This window comes from Notamacropus eugenii, chromosome 1, assembly GCF_028372415.1.
Source record: "Notamacropus eugenii isolate mMacEug1 chromosome 1, mMacEug1.pri_v2, whole genome shotgun sequence".
In the NCBI taxonomy this organism is placed as follows: domain Eukaryota; kingdom Metazoa; phylum Chordata; class Mammalia; order Diprotodontia; family Macropodidae; genus Notamacropus; species Notamacropus eugenii.
In genome coordinates this window covers 508,726,693-508,750,657 of record NC_092872.1, presented here as the reverse complement: position 1 = coordinate 508,750,657, position 23,965 = coordinate 508,726,693, and the positions used below count along the sequence as shown (strand labels likewise).

General features: G+C 41.1%; 1 protein-coding gene across 2 annotated transcripts in view; it reads right to left on the bottom strand.

Annotated features, from left to right (window-relative positions):
- Positions 1-12,100, bottom strand: part of BMP7 (bone morphogenetic protein 7) — a 95,256-nt gene extending 83,156 nt beyond the window's left edge. Inside the window, exons 1-2 of one of the 2 annotated variants that reach the window (XM_072633458.1) lie at positions 12,021-12,100; positions 10,924-11,400 (exon numbers count right to left, since the gene is read on the bottom strand). In XM_072633458.1, coding sequence (XP_072489559.1) covers positions 10,924-11,344 — 421 coding nt within the window. In that variant the 5' untranslated portion in view covers positions 11,345-11,400; positions 12,021-12,100. Of the gene's footprint in view, positions 1-10,923; positions 11,567-12,020 lie in introns of those variants that run through there. The other variant, XM_072633457.1, reaches the window with a different exon arrangement.
- Positions 12,101-23,965: the final 11,865 nt, after the last annotated feature.

The window sequence follows — 23,965 nt, the reverse complement described above, 5'->3', positions numbered from 1 at the left end:
GAGAGAGAGGAGGGAGTGTGTGGTTCACATTAAAGCCTTCACCTCAATTTCCCAGTGTCCCATTTGAGAAATAACCCGGCACCCATTTGGGAGGAATTTCCAAGACACAAACCAGCCAGAGAACCACAGCAAGAAAACAGAGATGATTTTTGGTTCTTCTCCCCTTCAATTTATTAAGTGGATATAAAGGCAATTAAGAGCCCAGTGGTAAAGTAGTTAAAATGCAAGGAGGTGCCTTTATTGTTTCCTCCAAAAGGAAACAGTCAACCAGCAACCTATATCATATAAAATTTATTACTCAATGTAGATTAGGAGACCCACAGCCATTTAAAAGTCTTTTTCTCAATGAATGTTCAATTTCAAGTCAGGAAAAAAAGATTTTTGTGGGAAAGAGTGGGGAACAGAGTGACCTCATAGGGTTCAGGCAAAAAAATGGTTAAAAAATCCTTACTCTCTCCCTAAAGGTGTAGTTATCATTGACCAGTGTTCATACCTTCTATTTTCCTTATCTTTCTACTAGAGGAAGCTCTGTACAGGATGCCTTATCTAAATCTGTAACCTCTCTGAGATGGAATTCAACACTTTGCACACAGTAGTTGTTTAATAAATAGATTTCCCCTCCAATAAAAGTCGCATTTTAAGGTTTACAAAGCACTGTCTCCATATAGCACTACCCACCTCATTGTATAATTCCCATTTAACAGATAAGGAAGATGAGGTTCAGAGAGATTAACTTCAGCTTGAGAAGGGATCCTAGTGGACACTTGGCTATTATGTGCCACAAGCCAGAATCTGATCCTAGTCTCCAGACTTTAAATACAGTACTTTATACTAAGCAATGCTACTTTTCCTAAATATATTTTTTCCTTTCAAACTGTAGCTGCTGTCATTCAAAAATCTCCAAATTATTGCTTCAGCAAGATTTCAGTTTAGTGGGAACACAAAGGCTACCTTTAATCCTATTAGAAAAATGGGGGTCTTTCAGTCTTTCCATGTTGACTTCTTGGACCTGATGGCCACCTTCACTACCAAGCTAAAGTCTGGGGTACAGGGGAAGAGTGCTACAGTTTTCAAATCATTCCAGTATTTACTCAATCTAATTAATCCACAGTCTTCCAGAATGAACAATTAGCATGTTTGACTTTCGAGTTGCAATGCTAGTAATTTTGAGGGTTCCAGAACAAAGGACCTTGTGCAAATTCAGTTCTTCTCTTCCAAAGAGAAATTCCCATCTTCTGACCTTCCTATGTGACTATGCACAAGTCTCCTGACCTCTCTTAGTCTCAGTTTCCTGAACTATATAGTAAGAATATTTTACCAAAAGCAAATACCTCATGGTGTAGTTACAGGGCTCAAAGGAGATAGTGTGTGAACAGTTTGTTGTTAACCTTAAAGCCCAATATAAAAGTTAATAATTATTTTTAAAAAATCTTTTTCACAGGTTGCTTTATCAAGGCATCTCTTTCAGTCTTTTTAAATGAGTATATCACACTGGGAAGAGGTCTGCTCAAATAATCTCTTATGTATCTTGTCACTGACCTTGAGCTTGATGTATTGGACACAAATTATAGTGAAAAGACCTGAAAACCAATGCTGAATGAGAGGACAACATGGGAAGATTATGAAAAAAAATTTTACAGAAATGAGGGACTATTGTACAACTACACATTAGCTCAGTTGATTAGCACATGAGAACCAAGGTCATGGTTCAATCCCTAAGGGAATTGAACACAATATTATCAGATCAAGTAATAAAAAGCTGTAATTTTAAAATTACGAGCAAAGCAGCAAATTAGAAAGTAAGCCTTGATCTGTCCAATGGCCAGAACGTCTCCTAATACCAGGCAACTTTCCTCCAAGTATGTGCCCTCTGTCATAAAGGGCGCTGACTGAGAAAATACAGATGGATTGATACAAATCTATACCTACTACCTACAAAACCCAAAACTCATGTTCAGTTGATGCTAAGTTAATAATATCTCCATATCCTGCATAAAGGACACATGTCATGGGGGATGTCGATATCCAGAAAGGAAGAAAAGACAACTTTCCTGGGTGTGCACTGGCAAACACTCAAGAGTATCATGAACTAAAAATATACATATACACATACACATATATGCATATATATGTGTGTGTGTACATATATAGATACACATAGAACCAGGAAGCAGTTAACATATCCTAAAATTTCTGGTGCCAAAAGTGCTTGAGATGGATGAAGTGTGCTAGATAGCATGTGTCTGGCATCAGAAACAACTGAAATCCAAAAACTTCAGTCAGTACAAAGAACACAAAAACTAAAAGTCACTTCAGGTCCCGTTAGAAAAGTGTGGCTCTTTCATGCATTCTGTACCTTCAAAACCAAGGTCAATGTTAACATGTCTCTCACTGGGTACGAAGTAATACGAGACAAAATCACTGCTACTTTTTAAATGTCAAGAGTGAAATGATCACTTTATAATTAGTGAAAATAGGGTTCCACTTACCCAGAGGAAAAAAAATCCTAAATAAGACATATAAGTTGTACAAAACAGAATGGAGGTGAGTAAATTTTGCTTGCGAAACCTTTTACTGTAGTATTCCCCCTTATTAGAGTGACCAACGTTTTCCCGAACCAAGAGGATCCTGTTGAGCTGTGTTTCGTATTCCCAAATGTCTGCAATTGTAATTCACACACATGGACCAACAAGGCTTTATTTTTTTCCCCCAGTATTAAGTCAAGTACCCAGGAGTCAAGTACAGAATGATCCGACTGCATTAAAAGACCTTTCTCTCTTAAGTATAAGGTGATGAAATAAAACGATGAAAAACCCTTTGGCTCTCTAAATCTGAGAATCACCATGCTGAGTTCCACCTTACAGGATTCTAAAATCCTTTTATCAAGCCAATATTGAATTTAAAGTGCCATCAAAATCCAAATCAAATTGTGAAAAATGAGAATACGTAGGCCCTAAGTTCTGGAAACAGTGAAAGTTCTCATTCCCAGCCAAATTTAATTAAACCAGACAACAAAAGGTTCTAACTTGAAAGCCACTCCAGGAAGATAAAGATGTTAAAGACTACCACGTGAGCCCAGAGATGGATGGAAACTTAATACTCAGTGGGCTGAATTTTTCAAACAGTTTAGAAATAGCTGAAGGTAATTTAGGGGAAGACTTGAGTGACAAAGCACATGATTTGAAGTGCCTTCCCTTAGCTAGGCGCTTTTTACCTTCTCTCCCTACTCTCAGAAGACTTCTAAATTCAGTGAACCAAAACAAGACTGTGTTTGTTGTTACAGCATCACACGGGTACAGAGGGTAGAATCCCCCACCTGTTGCAATAAAGTGGCAAAGTTGTGAGAGGCAAACTAGAAGCATTCATTAACAGAACTTCAGTTGAAGGTAGGACAATTTGTACTTTGATTGTCTTCCAGAAAGGAAAGCTCCTCTCCCCTTTACCTCCACTATGGTCAAATTAAAATATAATAAGACTGACTGCTTTTAAAAGGTCAGGATGACAATATATCCGGAACTGGGGACTTCATTCACTTCTCACCAGATACCCTTCAGGCATTAATTTAGCTCTCAAAAACAAACAAAAAACCAAACTTGACTTTATCACAGTATTATCAGATCAAGGAATAAAAAAAAACTGTAATTTTCGAATTACCAACAAAGCAGAAAATTAGAAATAACTGCAGCTACCAAATGGCACTCAGAGTGTATAGAACACATTACGTGTGAGAGGAAGAAAATATAGAGGCCACACAGAACATCTAAGGTGATCAAGGAAATTCACTGACAAAAATTCATAGCTTAAATATGGAAACCTACAACAGCAAGCAATTTGCATTTATCCAGTGATTCTTCCAGGTTTACAAAGCTCTCTCTTCCCATCCCTACATCCATCCCAGGAAGTAGGCTTTGTAAGTATTATGATCTCTATTTTACAAATTAAGAAATCAAGGCTCTGGGATGTTAAAGACTGGCCCATGATCATACTAACTGGTATGGGGTTTGAAACCTAGGTCCTCCAGAATGAGACCTCCAGGGTTCTTTCCTCTCTCTCCCCTTCCCCTAATAATGAATATTTTCTTTTCCTATGGCCAAACAGCACCAGCAGCATCCCTCTTCCACACAGAGCATTAGGTACAAAAGTATCATGAGACGCCTAGGACATTCCTAAGCGTCACTGAACACTGGGAGCTGTGCACTGTAAAGCCATTTATATAAAACTGTGGTTGGCAGCCTTCACTCTTCCACGGGAACAAATTAACATTGGCATTCCAAACACAGGAAAGTAAGGAAATTGGAAACACAGTTTATATTTGGCCAGCTCTTTGAAATACTGTACCATGCTACCGATGTCAATTAATGAAAAGCAGAATTTTGCTGAGAGGGTCTGGTTTGGAAACACATTAACACACGTTAAACATGTTTGCACAGGAACCAGATTATAAGCATCTTGGTTCCAAAACAATAAAGCAATTACACTAAAACTTGTACTCTCTGAGTTGCCATTAATTCAATCCACTCAATCTGGATCAGGGAAGGCTTTCCACTGCATTCAACATGTAGCTTGACACAAACGCTGAAAGAACAGACTCTACTAGGCTAGTCTGAATTTTACATAAGTATGTGTCAAACTTCATGTACTTGGAATATTCCTCAAAATCATAAACACTCCTATTTTTTTTCTATCAGGAGAAAGGGAACCCAATGTTTATTTGCATTGCTAGTTCACTTTTGATGCTGGCAATTTTTCATCAGTGAAGGTTAACGATACCAAATATCTGTTTTGTATTAAGAAATATCAAGTCACATTTTTGTCAAATATTATTTGTCAAATACTATTTGCTCCAAGAACCAGAATTCAACTGCAGCTGAACACCATCGATTCAACTGCTAATAATCAGCAGCCAGTATGGTGATGGCAGTGGTTTTGCATTGGGGGATCATTTGCAGCGAAAGAAAACCTCTTCCTCTATAAACAGTCTCAAGATTAGGAAAGAAAACTATTTGAAGCCTAGTAATAAAATACTGTGCCCTTGATTTACTCAGTGTAAGGATCCAGTCTACTGTTGGAGTTGAAACCCGTGTTCCAACTCAAAACAGCTGCACACCAATTTTTAGTGATTCTTAAAAGAAATTTTTTTTAAATGAAAGGCAGAATGATGAATTTTGAACCTCCTTTAATATTCTGATACTAGATCAGTGCACAAAAGTTAAGGGTCACTCTGCTATTTCTAAAATAGGTGATGTGACCTGTGAAGGTAGCACAGCCACAAGAATCAAAGTACCTTCTTCCTCTGGGTGCTGGGTATCTTCCAATCCTCCTTCTAGATGGCCACCATTAATATGTCCTCTCCCTGTGCCTTTGCTCAAATGACTTTACATGTCAACTCAGCATTGCTCTGGTATTTATCAAGTTAGAGCTATTTGGATGTGTAAAGCTAAATGTGTTATCATTTTCACCGCAAATTAACAGTTTCTATGTAAATATTGGCATTTCCTCACTCACTGGGAGAAGAGGAAGGCATAATGGTACTAACAACATATTTGATTTAAACTAATTAAAAACAGAGGGTCTTGCAATTTAATATATTGATTTTACCAGTGGGACTTAAATCTTTTATAATAAGTGTACACAGCTGCACCGCTCACCCACCACCACTTTTAAGCCTAATTCCTACATTCCTTCTGACAATAACATGACAGGATCCACGCATCCTGGTGTCAGCCTTAACCCCAGTGACACTGCCAGAATGTATTAAGGTAAAACACAGCAGTGTCCTGCCAAAAAGGAGTCTGTCAACAGTCCTGACTAGGCCTTACTGGTTATCTTTAAGAAATTAATGAGTCCAGCTCCTTGTGATAACAGCTCCCTCTTTCTTGCGAGAGAATCACCCTAGCTAACTGTCCAGTCCGGCTGAGACAAGGAAGGCCCAAGACACTCACATCATGCAGTGGAACAAACATAGCCTCAGAGAACGACGTTCACACTAAGCGGTAATGAACTGAGACAGTGGTTTCCCCAGAATTCAATTCTCAAGTGTCTCTCCGGCAATTTAGTTTCTTGGCGATGCGACAGTTTCTTTTCAGAGAAGAGGAATTCTGATAGGGCTATAAACTGTATGCAAATATTGTATATGAACAATATTTATCAAGATGAATTTGGGTGTCTATGTGCAAAGAATATACTTTATCTTTTCAAAGCTCTGCTTTTCTTTACATCTTTTTGACTGCTCTTGTTTGTATTTGTTGTTCCTTGTCTCATTTCTTACTAAAAAAAAAATCTGACCATGGAGCCTAAAGTATGGACTGAATCATGGGATCCTAAACTGGCATTGAGGGCCAAGATTTAATCTGCTTTGTTTCAAGTGGGAAGTACAGGGAAGATCAAATAAGTTCAAATCCAGGTCAAATATTCTCCAAAAAAAAAAAAAATCTTTGATTTATAGAAGAGGAAAATGAGTTTTAAAAGAAGTGATTATGAAAGGGTTACTAAAAACACAGCTGTATGTGCACTCTTATATCTAAGGCTCTCCACAGAAAAACTGTGTGACATCTATATTAACCTTTGGCTACACACCAATGAAGGCCTGTAGTGTGCTGGAATGCAGAGCAGTCCCTTCCAAATTTTAACACAAGCCAGGTTACAGCTGCAGATGCCTGTAGCCCATGCTCACTTTATAAAGTATTCCCTGAAGGAAATTTTTAAACTGTTACAGAATCTTTTTCTAATACCCTACAGTGGTAGGGCCTGTTATTAAAGGGCAGAAGGATAGTTCCTTATGCCAAACACTTGTCAACAAAAAGGATAGCCAGATGGTATAAAATAAAATAATAATAATAAAAAAACTTAGAGGCTCTTCAGGTTTCTTGATTTATATTAACAAAAGCCACTCTTATGTGTAGATTCCAAGGAGGACTAATTTTCAACTTTCTCCTCTCACTTCAAAGATGAAACTATTTACTTCCTTTATAACCTGCACCCGGGAATAAACACTAATCGCACATCCCTGACGCCTGGGGTTCTTCAGAAGAATTATGAAGTGGCCTGACTTTCCATATGAGAAGTGGGATGGATTTCCAATTGGATTCAGTTAAGAAACCATGCATTGCCCTGGGACTGTTTTCTAGTGAGTAGCCTGTTTTGAATTCCAAAATTAATCTACACAGAGAAGTCAGGGGCTTGTTAATCCAAACCAGTTTACAAATCTTGCTATTGAACTCAAATATCCAGGCCCATTAAAATCTGAACGTGAATTAACTGTCTAACATTACATTCTGCTTTACTGTAGAGGCTGTTTTTTGTTGGAAGGCTACTTCTGAAACCTGCATTCCCATCACTGCTGGCTTTCTGTTAAATTTGCCCCTTCGATTAAATACCATATTCTGTCCCTCTCATGTAATTCCAAGAGTACAACTTACAGAAAAGGTTAAGATGCCACCAGCATGCAAAAGGACACTCACTGCCTCCCACCCCATTACAGAGAGATGGACATTTTCTTTAGGCTTGTGATATTTGCCTCTTTTTCTGGTTCCGAGCAGAAACAAAAATCTTATCTTTGAAATATAACAATCTGTGGGAATTGTCCCTCTTAGCAAACTGGGATAAGGTTTAATACAGACTTAATAATACTAACCATTCATTCATCTTTAAAAAAAACAACAATAAAAAACTCCATCCCCACAATATCTCTTCTAATTTGCCCTTGAAGTACCAGAAAACTACACACATTGGAGCCAGGAGCATTTGAATGTGTATTCTAGCTGGTAGCTGGTCTAATTCATTAGGACGTCCACAAACAAGTCAGTCTTTGTCCTTTAAAGATGAAAGCAGAATGAGTATAACGGGTTGAAAGGTGTGCACACAGTGATGAGGAAAGCCATTGGGATCTGCGTCCTTTTTAAGCTTGTCCCGGCATGCACCCATGACAAGGGAACAAAACAGCACAGATAAACCTCTCAAAAGTGCCTTGTTAGCAATCATTCCACCTGTCTATAAGAGACGATTGGAGCTGGCCTGCCCACTAACTAATGACTGACCACGCTGACAGTAATTCAATATAATGGAGCCTTCTCCACGGAGGACACTTTCATGCTTTCAGAGTTGACTACAAAAGCCAGTCAGGGTTGAACAAATGTCTCCTTAATGGACCAAGTCAGGATTTTAATATAGAGCTTCAACTTCCCTGCTTTACTTGGCGCTTTCTTTGAAGAGACTTCCACACTGTACTTCTTTCTCCCTCTCTCTACTCCCCCTCCCTATCCCACCAAAGGCACTAGTTAATACAGCGCATTATATAACAAAACGAAGGGGAATAGACAGGCATTCATATTCCCAGAGAAAGTTTAAAGGGAAAAAATGTATTCTGGTAGTCTAATTTAAGAAGGTCAGTTGATTTGGGCAGGGGGAGGAATGAGAATGAATTTTAAAGACAAGTTGTTCTTTGGGAACTAAACTTTTAACAAAAGCTCACATAGAAAGTCCATAGGACTTACAAAATGTTTTCTCACAACTCTGTGAGTTAAATCTTACTTTCCTATTTTACAGATGAATAAGCTGAGGCTAAGAGCGGTTAAATGAACTAGCCCAGTATGACACAGTAAATGTCAAAGCTGGGGATGTGAACCCAAATGTCAACTACAAATCATATGCTCTTTCCATTAAACCTGGCTGCCTCCCTAAAACCTAAGAACTTATCTGGAGTAGGAAATAATAACATTTGCCCTCCCTCCACTTTGGGCTTAGTAAGGTTTTGTATTGATTTAGTATCATTATTTCGATATTTGAACATACACACAAATCTGTTAGCTTAAGTGGCTTGTTCCATTTTTTTCTGTGCTATGGTAGTAGCTTACATATGTAAAATGAAAGTCACAGAAAACAGAAACTCTGATAATAATGTTATCTCAGAAACCAAATATTTGAACACCAGCTCTACACTTTGCATCTTAAATGTCTGGTTTGAGAGAACAGTCTGGCTAAATATGATGAAATGGGAGGGGGAGGGGAGAGAGAAAGAGCCACAGGTGGAGGAGGAGGAGGGGGGAAAAAAGAACCCAATGGGACAGTACAGAGGCCAGAGCCCTGAACTTGAGTATCAGGAGATTCTGAATTCACAAACAAGCTCTGACCCTTAGTGACTGTGTGACCCTGGACAAGTAACTTTGTTTTTCCTACTTCATAGGATTCTGTGAATTGTGAAAGGAAGTGAGGAAAGCACTTTTGTAAACCTTAAGTTTAACTTCAGTATTTCAAGTATTATGTTCACTTGAAGTATAAGTGTTATTATTTCTGCCAAAGATGAGAAGCTCAGAGCTGAGGGTTTGGGGACAGAGGTTCTAAGTAGACTGTAGATTCCACCTTTCCAAAGTCCTCCCAGCAGGTGGCCTCCACCTCTGAGGCCAAGGGAAGAAGATGCCCAATCAACTGCACACACACGCGCGCGCGCGCGCACACACACACACACACACACACACACACACACACACACACACACACACACACACACACACACACACACACACGCCATGGCATCTCTCCAAGCCCCCAAACCTTCCTGCCATTGTTGATGCCTGGTGAAGGCTGAGCGTGGGGCCCATTCCCTAAACTACCCTCCAGATTCAGTTCCGAGATTTGGAGACACCCAATCTCTGTGTTTGGTGGTTTGTGAGCCACACGTGATCAATGCTTAAAATGGATTCAGTAAGCCAGGGACCTATCATTATATATTTTAAATAGAATGCTTGCAATGGCAATGTTTTCACTCAAACTTGGCTGACTCAAGAAGGGGCATTGCTGTCAGAAAGCAAACAAAATCCTTCTGTCCTAGGGAGTCCAGTTAAAGGGGTGCAAAGAAGGCAAACGAAAGGGCAGGTATAACTTTATAGTAGAGAGAACTCCCCTCATAGAAGCTTGACCAGAAAGGTATGTTAAATGACCTCAACTAGACTGGGGGAGAGGGGAAGAAGGGGGTAAGAGAGAGAGACAAAAAGAGACAGAGAAAAAGAGATAGAGACGGGGGGGGGGGGGGGGGGGGGAAGAGGGGAGAGAGAGAGGAGAGAGAGAGAGAGAGAGAGAGAGAGAGAGAGAGAGAGAGAGAGAGAGAGAGAGAGAGAGAGAGAGAGAGAGAGAGAGAGAGAGAGAGAGAAAGTCATTAGGAAAGCAGGTTAACAGAAGCTTGGCCCTTTAAATCTGGCTAAGGCAGCTTCCCCCAATCCACTGGGATCTGTCCATTTGCAGTTGCCTTAGCTGGGAGCATTCACATGACTCAAAGCCTGATGCTTTGAACTGTGCCGAATCTCACTAGCTCTTTGCCTCTCCCGGTTTTACATCTTCCCCCAAGAGGTACAACAGCCAGGAAAGAGAGAAAGACTTCAGAAGACATTCCCTGTGAGGACACACACACACTCACACACACACTCACTCACACACACACTCACATACACACACTCACACGCTGGGTTTCCCTACCTGGGAACGTTCCCAGTCCACGTTCGCCTTAGACCCGGCAAAGAAAAACATCCGCTTTCTGTTTTGGGAAGGAGGAGGAATTCAGGTGGGAAGAAAGGTGTCTGGTGAGAGGGTGTGGGGAACAGGGGGAACTCAAGACAGTTAAAGGGATATGAGTCCTCATTACAGCAAAGAGAAATTGAGCTACTTCAAAGCGATCTCGGGAAGAAATTCTGCTTTCCTCCGATCTGATAGAATAAAATTATGAGCCTTTTCTATAGCCAGTCCTTGCTATTTCCCTCAAAAACCCAAATCCCCTTTTCAGTTCACCCTAGTGACTCCACAAAGGAGAGTGGAGATCTCCTTTGCTCGTTAAACAGCCTCCTCCCCATCATCTTCCCATAGAGGTACCTTGGAGCACCCATACCCTCTGTCCCACCTTGTGTGGGAAAAGTAAATTCCATTGACCCCACTCACCCAGATTGACGAAGCTCATGACCATATCTGCATCAGTTAGAAAGTTACTGTCCTGCAAACTGGCCAGCGGAGGACCCTGGGTGCTGAAGATGGGCTTGTAAGGGTAAGAGAACCCCTGGCCCTCTTCTCCGCCGACCTCCTCCTCCACTGACATGGCATTGTAGAGATCCAGCATGAACATGGGGGCTGAGTTCTGTTTGCCATGGAGGTGGGGCCTGGGCCGGTGGGGCAAACCCAGGATGGAGAGGATTTCTCGTTGCATCTCTCGGCGCTCTTGGCTGCGGAGCCTCCTGTGGATGAAGCTGGAGTGCACCTCATTATCCAGGGTGAAGTCGGCCAGGATGGAGCGCAGCAGTAGAAAAAGTGGAGACCAAAGGACCAGGAAGCTGGGGGGTCCCGGCTTGAGCCACACCACATGCATCTCTCTTGCTTCACAGGGCTCTCCAGGAAGGGGAGAAAGAGAGCAACTGGGCTAGCCTGGGGATCCAAATAAATACTTGACCATTAAATACAGCTAAAGTTTGGAGGGAAGAGGGAAGAGAGGCTGCTTCAGAGCCCTGGTCACTTGCTACACAACTTCCCCAGAGAGCCACTGCAAAGCATTTCTCATGGCTAACTTGTTCAATATTGCTTTTGTTTCCCCTCAGATTGTAAAATCCACATAGAGAAGACAGGCGACAGATGAATCTCCCCAGCGGACTGAGTTTGGCTTTCAATTCTTGGGGGGGGGGGGGGGGGGGTCCTCAGCTCTGCTCTCCTCTCTTCACTTCTCACACACACCAAGTCTCAAAGTGGTGTTTGAATGTTGCTTTGCAGACAGAGGCAGCGGGAGTTGTATCTTGTGGGAGGAGCAGCCAGTAAAACTCAGAGCTCTCTCTCTCTCTCTCTCTCTCTCCTCTCTCCTCTCTCTCTCTCTCTCTCTCTCTCTCTCTCTCTCTCTCTCTCTCTCTCTCTCTCTCTCTCTCTCTCTCTCTCTCACACACACACACACACACACACACACACTCACACACACTCACACACACGCGCTCACTCGCACAGAGAGACAGACTCCAAATTGCTTAGAGAAGAAAACCATATTATGACCCAGAGCTCACCGGCTTTCTTTTCAAGATGTTTTGGAGGCTCCGGGCTCAAAGCAGGGTGGGCTCTTCACAAGCAGTTAAATTAACCTAAGTGGTTTAGAAGCTGGTTTCAGAGTGCGCCTGCAGCCTTCCAGAACTCAATAACAATAGTTGGAAAGAAAGGAAAAGGGACAGAAATATGACTGTGCCCCCACCACCCTCCCACCTGAGCCTACTATCTATCTCCGTCTTACCACCCTCCCCCCTCAAACTGCTGTCCATAGAAGGAGCTCCCATTCACCTCCCACTGCCACTAGCACCACTACCACCACCACCAACACCACCACCACACACACTTTCCACTCCCGCCCAAGGGAAGAAACATTCTGGGCAGGAAAGCTGCCAGCAACGACACCCTTCTGCCCCACCCACCCACCAGCTGCTGCCATTAGTGCCAGGGGAGGATCCCAGGGAAGCACTTCAAGAAGGATAGCTGCCTTTTGTTTTTTATTTTTTTTGTGTGGGTTTTTTTGGTTATAGTCTGCCCTGACCTACATAGATAGTTAGCCCAAGGTCAGGAGAGCTAGAGGATAAAGGACCTAACAAAGCAAATTAATTACCACCTCTCCTTCCTGCAAGGGATTGGGAGCTTCAAAGGTTCAACAGGTGGTCTGGGAGTTGAGGTGATCTCCCTTTGTGGTTCTTCTCTGTGTCCCCCCCCCCCCCCACTTCAGGAGCAGGGAGAACCCAGATGACACTCTTCTTTCTAGTTAGTACTCTAGCCATGGGCTGTTATCCCAAAGAAATAGATGCGCACATGGGAAGCAGAAGACAGGGAAGAGCAGGTTGAAGCTGACATTTCTCTGGTCTTTCCTTTCCCGGGTAGGGTGGCTCCACCCTGAGCCTCTCTTTGGGAAGGCCAAATATGACTACTACGACTGATCTCCAGCTGAAGCAGGGGCCTGGACAAGAGGAATAATCCATTACAAGATTTACTGAATGCCTACAGTGTACTCAGTGTATATACTGGCCACTGGTAGCCATAAGGAAGAGAATATATTAGGTCCCTGCAAAAGGAATCTAGCTGGGGAGGATAAAACACCAATACAGATAGCTAAATACACAATATTACTTAAGTGCTTGAAGATGCAGAACAAAAAGCTAAGTAAAGTCTAAGGGAAGGAAGGTCATTACCAACTGAAGGCAATTAATTGGTATTTAAACAAAACTTTAAAGGTGAGGTAGGTAGGCACCTACCTCTACTACCTTTTATGTACTCACACAGTACTTTTTCTGAGTGGCCTAAAATGCTAAATAAAGAGAAAAATATTATCCCCAAAGTAACAGGACCTCCCCTACTTGTATAGACCTTTGTGCTTTTCAAAGTACTTTCACGTGTATTAATTATGTCACATGACTCTCACAATAATCCAGTGAGGTAGGAAGGGTAGGTATTATTGGTCCCACGGAACAGAAAAGAGCTGAGAGGTTAAGTAACTTGCTCAGAGTGACAGAACAAGGATGAAACCCCAGCCTCCAAAAAGTGTACTTTTCACTAGAAGCAAAATAGTTCCACTATTTTTGTGACAAATACACTTAGTCTCTCCCAACTGTTTCCCAGGAAAGCAGCAGGTCACCTAGCTATTTTCTTAGGCATGCCATCCTTTCTAATGCAAGCTTCAGAGTGAATGAACTCATGGTTATTATCCAAGACCTTTGTATAGATAAGATCCCCTTCCTTAACACCACAACCCTCAATTTGACTTATCTTTCAGGTCCATCAGGACTGAGGTGGTAGTTGTCTTCTATGCATCATTCCTCAAACATTTCATAGCAATCACAGTAGGCCCTCAATAAATGCTTTTTGGATGAATGATTATTGGTTGTATTGCTTAAAGTAGCAAACCTAATAATAGCTCACATTTATATAGCACTAGAGTTTTCCTCACAATAACTCTGTAAGTAAGGTAGTATGGGTACTATTATCCTCAGTTTACAAATGAGGAAACTGAGGCTTAGAGGAATTAAGTGACTTGCCCAAAGTCACACAACCAGTGATTATCAGAGTTGGCCTGGAATTCAGGTTTCTTGACTCCCAATTCAATAGAAAGGAACAGACTGACAAGAATGAGCTGAGTGAAGTGAATCAGAATCTGAGTTTGAAGAGACCTTAAAAGAGTTCCAGGAGCTCCTACAAGTGCAGAGCATCTGGGTGAAAAGAAAATAAATGTGTTAAAATCTACTTCAAAAGATCTTTGATTTCATCTGTGTGGGTAATCCCTCTCCTGATACAGAGCACAAACTTTCCATACTTTAAATGCAGCTAGGTCCTAATCAGTGCAAATAACAAATGAATCTTCTGAAATAAATGGTCCTATGTATTTGAATTTACACAATTCAGAGTTAATAACTAAGTAAAATATGGTAATGGATTCCAGCCCAATGGAAGCATGCAATGTGAATTCAAATAATGAGACCACTTCCCTAGATTCATTATTTGCACTAATAAGGACCTCAATGCAGATTAAATTACCAGGGGAGAGAGGGGATGAGAAAATCATCACCTAATGACCAAACTTCTGGTAATGAGCTTCTCTGTACTTAAATCCTTCAGACATGGTGTGTTACCAGAAGCCTTTACAGTTTGGAAGGATCACAGAATTATAGAAATTAGAACTGAAAAGGGCAGGCCTTCATACGATTCAGCTCCCTTACTTTACAGATAAGGAAACTGAGGTCCTAAGAAGTGAAGTGAGTTTCAGTTCAACCAACATAAACTGATTATCTATTTAAATGTGTATAGTGTTATAGATATTGAAATATATATGCCACAGACCCTGTTCTCAAGGTAGGAAGGGGAAAGGAGACAAGCATGCAAATCAGGATAACAGGAGAAAATGAGGTGAATATAAAGAAGAAAACCAAGCAAAATTCTATGGGAGATTTAAGGAGGGAGAGGTCACATCACTTGGGGAAAGAAATAGTAGAGGAAGGATGCACAGAGGAGGAAGCATCTGAGTTGGGGCTACTAACAAGAGAGTTGAAAGTCACCTCTGTGCAGGTAAGAGGCAGGTCTTTCACACTAGAAGGATCAGCCATGTCAACAGAAACAAAAAAAACTTTTTTGCTCAGTCCTTCAGGGAATTCTTAAATTATTGTCCATGTAGGCTGGTAAATTCATTTAAATAAAAGGAATCATTAATTTCTCTAACTACTTCTTTTTATGCCATGCCAAAGAAAAATTTATTAATAACTGACTGTCTGCAGTAAGCTATAACACATTTCTAGAGCTTTAGGGTTCCCTTAAAATACTTCCCTCATAAAAATTAAAAAACAAACCAACCAACTTTGGGCTGCAAGGTTTCTGAGGGGAGGGACATTTGAGGCACACAGAGGTTAACTGACTGCTTGAAGGTCACAGAGCTCTTAAGTGTTAGAACTAGATTCAAACTCAGATCATCTGACTCCCAAACCAGGGCTCTTTCCACTACATGAAACTTACTGCCTTTCTCATGAAAAGAAAAAAGAAATTTTCAGGATGTGAGGTTGGGGAACATTTTCTTAGAGTCCATTTCAGTCTCTCTGTACTCCACACTTCCTCCAACCCCCATTCCAGGCAGCAACCCCAGTCACTTTCCTGGGGCTTATCCAGTTTCCCCTCAAGCTTTCTCTGTCTTGGTGGCTTCTTCTGGAACTGGGATGGTGACAGCACCCTGTGCCTCATCCCAGAGGGGTGCAATCTGATATGCATATTAGTCTACTCTGCACCTGAGGGTTAGGTTCTCCTGGATGAAAGACAGATTGTAATGTAAGGTGCTGTTACGTGGTGTCTCCTCAGTCCCCTACAAAGCAGAGTCTTCACAGCCTGCTCGCTGTTCTCCAAGTGCTGGACAAGGATTTTTCATCGCATACATCATCCGTCACAGCTTACTAGAGGGATCTTGACTAAGTCAGCATATGTCGCTAAGGCAATAAAAAGAAAGCTGCTGTTGTGTGTATTACTCAGGCTAGGTAGGGGGCTTCATTTTCCTCTATAATGATAGAAAATCATATAGAACATGTAAGGCTGTCTCCAAAGTGAGAGGCTCTTCCTTTGGATCACTTAGCCCATGTGTACCTCAGTCTCCCCACATGCAAAATGGGGATGAGGCTCTGCATTTATGTGGGATCTGGAGTCCTGTGGATGGAAGGAAATCTGCTCTGGAAAGTCAAATTTTTTAGCATATATGAAATTCAATATTATTTTCCATGGAAATCTTTCCTTTCATTGAAGAACAGCCTATATAAGCTACCTCACCCTGGTGTTTTCTTCACCCCAAACTAGTTTTGCTTTTTTTTAAAATAGTATTGGGTGGGGGAGGGAGGTTAAGAGTATAAATGTCTTTTGTCAGGTTAATGTACACGTGGCACAGACCACAATTCCAAATGGAAATAAAACACATACATTTCTCCAAAGAAATTCGATGATGGAGCTGTGATTTCAAGTTCTGGTCTTATGAACCGCTGCCTATGGCCACAGTGTTGTTTATCATCATCACTTTTGTCTTTGTGTGTCATTTATATTAAATTTTGATTTGGGTTTTGAGCATTTCACATCATTAGCTTCATGTATGGAGCAAGCATAAGTGAAGCACGCTATTGAGGCACTGATCACCCTTCTGCCTTGTATGATAATTAAGTGTGTGCTTTGTTGTAGACAGAGGCACCTGGCTGGGTGGTACAGTAGATAGTGCTGCATCTGGAGTCAGGAAGACCAGAGTTCAAATTCAGCCTCAGATACCTCCTGGGCTGCATGAAACTGGACAAGTCACTTAATTCTGTCTACCTCAGTTCCTCATGTGTAAAAAAGGAGATAATAATAGCACCTATCTATCTCCCAGGGTTGTTGTGAAGATGAAATGGCATGTTTCAATCAATAAACATTTAAGTTCCTACAATGTGTCAGATAGGGCAGCTAGGTGGCTCAGTGGATAAGAGCGTCAGACCTGGAGTCAGGAAAACCTCAGACACTTCTTAGCTTTGTGACCCAGGGCAACTCACTTATCCCTGTTTGCCTCAGTTCCTCCTCTGAAAAATGAGCTTGAGAAGGAAATGGCAAACTGCTCCAGTACCTTTGCCAAGAAAACCCAAATGAGATTGCAAAGAGTTGGACACAACTGAAAATGACTGAACAACAACGACTATGTGTCAGGTCACTGTGCTAAGCATTTGAGGCACAAAAAGAAGCAAAAGACAGGGTCTACCCTCAAAGAATTTACGGTCAAATGGAGGAGACAATGCACAAATCAATATATAGAAAGAAAGCTATATACAGGATAAATGGGAAGGAGCTAACAGAGGGAAGCCTTCCAGTAAAAAAAAGAGAGACTTAGTTGAAAGCTTTGGAAACCTTAAGGTACTATGTAAATGCTAGTTATCATCATTATTATCAATCCTACTTTCTGTATTCTGCCCTTGAAGGCAGAGACTGGGCCGTTCACAGGATAATAGGACTTTGGAAATCATTTGGTACAACTTTATAATTTTGTAAATCTCTGTACCCTTTCCCTTAAGCCTCAACCAGCACCTCAGACAGGATGTTATGTACCCTGAGACCCACAAACATGTCTGTGGAATGAATGTGAGTACATGCACACCATAGGTAAGCTACATATATGAAAAATGAAAACTCCCCTATGTTGTTGACTCTCCATCATATTTTACACAATAAGACCTAGGAACATTTCAGTCATTCCAAGGGCTTGTGACCTGGAATGGTCTGATCTTTAAACCAGGGAATGAGGAAGTCAAGTGGCAGTGTAGAGGGGCCCAAAGATTTTCCACAAATGGATTCGGACAGCACCCTATCATGGAAAGAGTACTCATTGGACCAGCAATCTAGGGACCTGGGTTGATGACAATCGTTTCACTTCCTGGAGCTTTAACTTGTTTCCTGGTCACAGTCAGACCACAGCATGTCTCTAATATCTTCATTTCCTTATCTAAAAAATGGGAATTATAACACCGGACCGCCTCTCAAAGGATCCTTGATTTGATTTGTGCAGGCTCTCCTTCTACCAACACAGACAGTGACCTCTCAATAACTTAGGAGAGTGACTGTGGCCAAAACACTGATTGACCTGTAAGCAACCAGCCAACTTGGAGGGATGAGCCTCTCCAAACTGAGCTAGAGTGATCCTCAGATGTCAGGTATATAGGCCATCACAAGGCTCATCCTCAAAGCATTTCAGCTTTGTAGTTTTTGCCAAAGGCTGGCATAGCCTTGGAAAACCCAAGATAGCCAAGCACTGGAGAAAGATTTTAGTAGATATTGTGGGCATCAAACTAGAAAATGAATGTGAAGGTGCTTAGACAGCTATAAAAGGCTATACAATTATAAAGCAGTGGGTTTTTTTTTTATAAGACTTGTCTGATTCTAATTGTCTCAAACAAATACTTTTTGGTCAGTCTGACACCTTTTCTAGCACATTTTCAATGTAAGGCCCACCAGCAAGATGCCAATGGTTGCAACACTAAGAAAAAATTGAAATGATCACTAAGAGCATCAATGAATCCTTCCAAGTTTGCAAACCATCTTTCTAGAGATACAATCAACCTGTACATTATCCTTGATTGTTTTGTAGGTTGTATGCACCCTAGTGCTTTTTCTCTGAGGGCAATATGTAAAACAGGCCCAAAATGATGCTGTTGCAATCAAGGATTTCATTGACCATTTCTCTACATGGATGTGGTCTATGATAGTTCTTAAGGAAATGCTCATTTGAATGATTTGTGGGTGTTTTGGGAAAAGGGTGGGTCTTGAGAACTGAAAGGATGATTTATGGTGGGTTCAAAAGCCTCATTTACAACCAGAAAATGTTATTTACAGACATTTGGTTCTTTGATATTCATGAAGAGAAAAAAAGAGTAATGAGTTTAGCCATATTCTGTTCCCCTTGGCCTACTAGTCTCTCACTTCAGAAAGTCTTTTTTGGCATTAAGCAATAAACAGAACAAATCCCACACTGGTTTTAAAAAGCATTACTATCTCTGAGACAGCATTTTTATAGAACAACAGAACATTACTCATGGAAGTCATGGTGTTGACCCAGTGCAGGCTCAATTCTTTCTATCTAGAAGCCTATTAATACACAGCTTTGGGCTTTGGGAATTTGGTGATCTTATAGCTTGCTCGGAATCACAAAGCTGTCAGAGACCTTAGAGGTCATGCAGTCCAACCCATGCCTGAAACAGGAATCCCTTCTGTGACTTTCCAAAATGCTCTCTAGCTTATCAATGCCCTTCCTAAAATATGTCATTCAGTGGGCAAGTACAGTACTACAGAAATGGCATGACACCTCAGCATCCATTTGCCTTTCTTCATCCAGTCAGAGATCACATTAGTTTTCTTGGCTGCCATGTCATACTGCTGGTTCCTTCGAATTTGGAGCCAACCAGGACCCCAGGAAGACGCAAAAAGTGGCAAAGTCGGGAATGGAATGAGGTATCCTCACTCTTGGTCTCTGCTTGAAAATCCCTAGGGTTGAGAAGCTCATAGCCTCAGAAGAGGCACCACTGGACAGAAGGAATTATTAGGAAGCTATTTGTTGTTATTATTATATTTAGCCAACATCTGACTTTTCTGTAAATGCCATCTATTTTGCCTTAGTTGTTTATCCAAATTTTTCACTCATGGGACAAAGAAAAGCAAGGATCACCTCCTGTTTTCATGATGGTCATTCAGATATCTGAAGATAGTTATTGGCTTTCTCTCCCTGATTTCAATCCTCCCACCGCCCCAAGTCTTGTCTAGTTCCTTCAATTGATTTGTTGATGGCATAATTTTGGAGTGTCCTGGCAATCCTGGTTGCCTTCCTATGTATATGTGCTGGTTTGTCAGTGACCTTCCTAAAATGAGGTGGACAGAAAAAAAATAATACTAAGAATGGGTTCTGACCAGGGCAGAGTACTATGGGCTTATTATCTCAGTGCTTATTGGACACTCTACTTCTATTAATTCAGCTAGAGGCTGCCCATTTGGTGGAAGCAGGAGGAATGGAATGAGGTGTCCTATCCATGCTCATCTTATTACCTCCTATGTTCGGTTGTGAGGCCAAGCAGAAGCATACTACTCATCCCTCCCATAACAGCCCTTCAAATAATTGAATACAGCTATTATGTCCTCTGTAGTCTGGAACCCTGAGGGTCTCCCCCTCCCAGTTTGATTTTTTTCTTTTTTATTAAAGGAGTCATCCCTTGAGTAACTACTTAAAGAAGCCTATTCATTGAATGAGTGTATCTCACTCTAAGTGAGAATGTAATAAGACCATATGGCTTGAAAGGGCCAGGGTCTCCCATTGCATCCTGGGCCATCTCCAGCCATCCTGATGAATATCAGGCCACTGGATCCAGATGGCTCAGGAGAAGAAAATGAGGTTTGTGACCTTGCATGGCCCTCCCTCACTCAAATCAAAGTCAACTACAAGTCAGGTCATCATCTTGATATCATGGTCCTCTTGGAGAACAAAGGACAAACACAACAACAACAACAACAAGATATCATAGACATTCCTCTTCTGGATACTCTCCTGCTTAACAACGCCTTTCCTAAAATACAGTGCCCAGAACTGAAGATGGTACAAGTATAATCTGTCCAGGACATAATACATTTGAACCATCCCCTCCATATTCTTATGTCTTTCTTAATACAGCCTAAGATTTTATCAGCTTCTTTGGCTGCTTTGGCCAACTCCTGGCCCCTATCAAACTTGGAGGCCACCAGAACCCCCAGATCTTTCTCAAATGAATAGCAGCCCACTTTACAATCCCTCTGTGCTTTAGGTGACTCTTTCAATATTTTCCCATATGTCCTCCAGTAAAGATCTACCCAACTCTCTGGAGAATATGAATTTCTTTAGTGCTATAGGGGTGAAATGTACTTTTCAGGCTCTCTATTGTCCTTCATTCTTGCTCCAAGATAAGCCAGGCCTATTTTCTAGTCATAAATGTTATCATTAATGTCTCACAATGCATTTCTTCTTGCATGCATTTTATCCTTGGTAACACCATATGCTGTTTGTGTGTAACACCCATCATGCATCTATACATTGACTTTTATAGCTTTATTTCTTCTGAGCTTCCACCAAAGTCTTCCTCTAAGGGCTTTTTTCCAAAAAGTCATTTACCACTGGGACAGATTTCCCCAGTAGCCAGTTAATAATAACCAGGAAAAAAATCCACTGTGAATTAATATTTAATTTAACCAATTTATTGCCTTCCCTCCACCTTTCAGGTCTAAATTCTATATTTTTAAATGAATGGGGGAGGTGGGGAGCCAAGATGGTGGAGTAGAAAGACAGATGTGTAGAAGCTCGCCCCCCATAGCCCATAAGATACCTGTAAAAAAAATGACTCTAAACAAATTCTAGAGCAGCAGAAGCCACAAAACAACAGAGTAAAAGAGATTTCCAGCCCAAGACAGCTTGGAAGGCTGACAGGAATGGTCTATTGCTTCAGGCGAGGAGTGGAGTACAACCCAGCATCGACCGTGCAGCAAGGTAGGGACAGGACCCAGAACAGTCTTCAGGGTGCCAACAGCAGCAGCAGTTCCCAGATTGCTCAATCCACAAACTCCAAAAACAACTTCAAAGGTCAGTAAGAAAGTTCTTTCACTTGGGTGAGAAGGGAACACAGTCTGGACCCACCAGCAGCTGTCACTGCAGTGGCAGTGGCCATTTTTGGAGCCCTCCACCTAAAGACTCTGGGAGAATTGAGCCGCTGATCTGGATCTCAGCCCTGAGTGGCTGTCTTGGGTTGAGGAAGACTGCTAGTGGTGGAGCTGGTGGAGGCTCTGGAGAGGGAACCCTGCAGGCAGATCCTGGGCAGAACAGAGTGCCTGCAGTTGCTTCCAGACCAGAGCACAGGCCAGGAGAGGAGTAACTCCTCTCCCTTGATTGTGCCACCTTGAAGGAACTGAGAACTTACAGGCCCCCAGCATATACTCTCCTCTTGACAAAGGACTCAAAAGCCAAGTAACTGGTTGAGAAAATGCTCAAAAAAAGGGAAAAAATAAGATTATAGAAGGCTACTTTCTTGGTGAATAGGTATTTTCTTTCATCCTTTCAGATGAAGAAGAACAATGCATACCATCAGAGGAAGACCTAAAAGTCAAGGCTTCTGCATCCAACACCTCCAAAATAAATATGCAATGGTCTCAGGTCATGGAAGAGCTCAAAAAGGATTTTGAAAATCAAATAAGAGAAGTAGGGGAAAAATTGGGAAGAGAAATGAGAGTGATGCAAGAAAATCATGAAAAGTGAATCAATAGCTTGTTAAAAGAGACCCAAAAAAATGCTGAAGAAAATAACACCTTTAAAAATAGGCTAACTCAACTGGCAAAAGAGGTCCAAAAAGCCAATGAGAAGAATGCTTTAAAAAGCAGAATTAGCCAAATGGAAAAGGAGGTTCAAAAGCTCACTGAAGAAAATAGTTCTTTAAAAATTAGAATGGAACAAATGGAATCTAATGACTTTATGAGAAACCAAGAAATTACAACACAAAACCAAAAGAATTAAAATAGGAAGATAATGTGAAATATCTCATTGGAAAAACAACTGACCTAGAAAATAGATTCAAAAGAGACAATTTAAAAATTATGGGACTACCTGAAAGCCTTGATCAGAAAAAGAGCCTAGACATCACCTTGCATGAAATGATCAAGGGAAACTGCCCTGATATTCTAGAACCAGAGGGCAAAATAAAAATTGAAAGAATTCACCAATCACCTTCTGAAAGAGATCCAAAAAGAGAAACTCTTAGGAATATTATAGTCAAATTCCAGAGTTCCCAGGTCAAGGAGAAAATATTGCAAGTAGCTAGAAAGAAACAATTCAAGTATTGTGGAAATACAATCAGTATAACACAAGATCTAGCAGCTTCTACATTAAGGGATCAAAGAGCTTGGAATATGATATTCCAGAAGTCAAAGGAACTAGAATTAAAACCAAGTATAACCTACCCAGCAAAATCGAGTATAATACTTCAGGGGAAAAAATGGTCATTCAATGAAATAGAGGACTTTCAAGCATTCTTGATGAAAAGACCAGAGCTGAAAAGAAAATTTGACTTTCAAACACAAGAATCAAGAGAATCATGAAAAGGTAAACAGGAAAGAGAAATCATAAGGGACTTACTAAAGTTGAACTGTTTACATTCCTACATGGAAAGATAATATTTGTAACTCTTGAAACTTTTCTCAGTATTTGGGTAGTTAGATGGTTTATACACACACACATGCACACACACACACACACACGTAGACAGAGAGCACAGGGTGAGTTGAATAAGAAGGGATGATATCTAAAAAAATAAAATTAAGGTGTGAGAGGAATATATTAGAAGGAGAAAGGGAGAAATAGAATGGGGCAAATTATCTCTCATAAAAGAGGCAAGAAAAAGCTTTTTCAATGTAAGAGAAAAGGGGGAAGGTGAGAGGGAAAAAAATGAAGCTTACTCTCATCACATTTGACTTAAGAAGGGAACAACAAGCTCACTCAGTTTGGTATGAAAATCTATCTTACACTACAGGAAAGTGGAGAGAAGGGGATAAGTGGGGTGGAGGGAATGATAAAAGGGAGAGCAAATGGGAGGAGTAAGTAATTAGAAGCAAACACTTTTGAGGAGGAACAAGGTCAAAACAGAGAATAGAATAAATGGGGGGAAGGATAGGTGGAGGGAAATATAGTCTTTCACAACATGACCATTATGGAAGTCATTTGCAAAACTGCACATATATAGCCTATATTGAATTGTTTGCCTTCTCAGTGGGGATGGGGGGGGGGGGGAGGGAGGAAGGGAGAGAAATTGGAACTCAAAGTCTTAGGAATGAATGTTGAAAATTGTTTTTCATACAACTGGGAAATAAGAAATACAGGTAATGGGGTATAGAAATCTATCTTGCCCTACAAGAAAAGAGAGAAGATGGAGATTAGGGAAGGGAG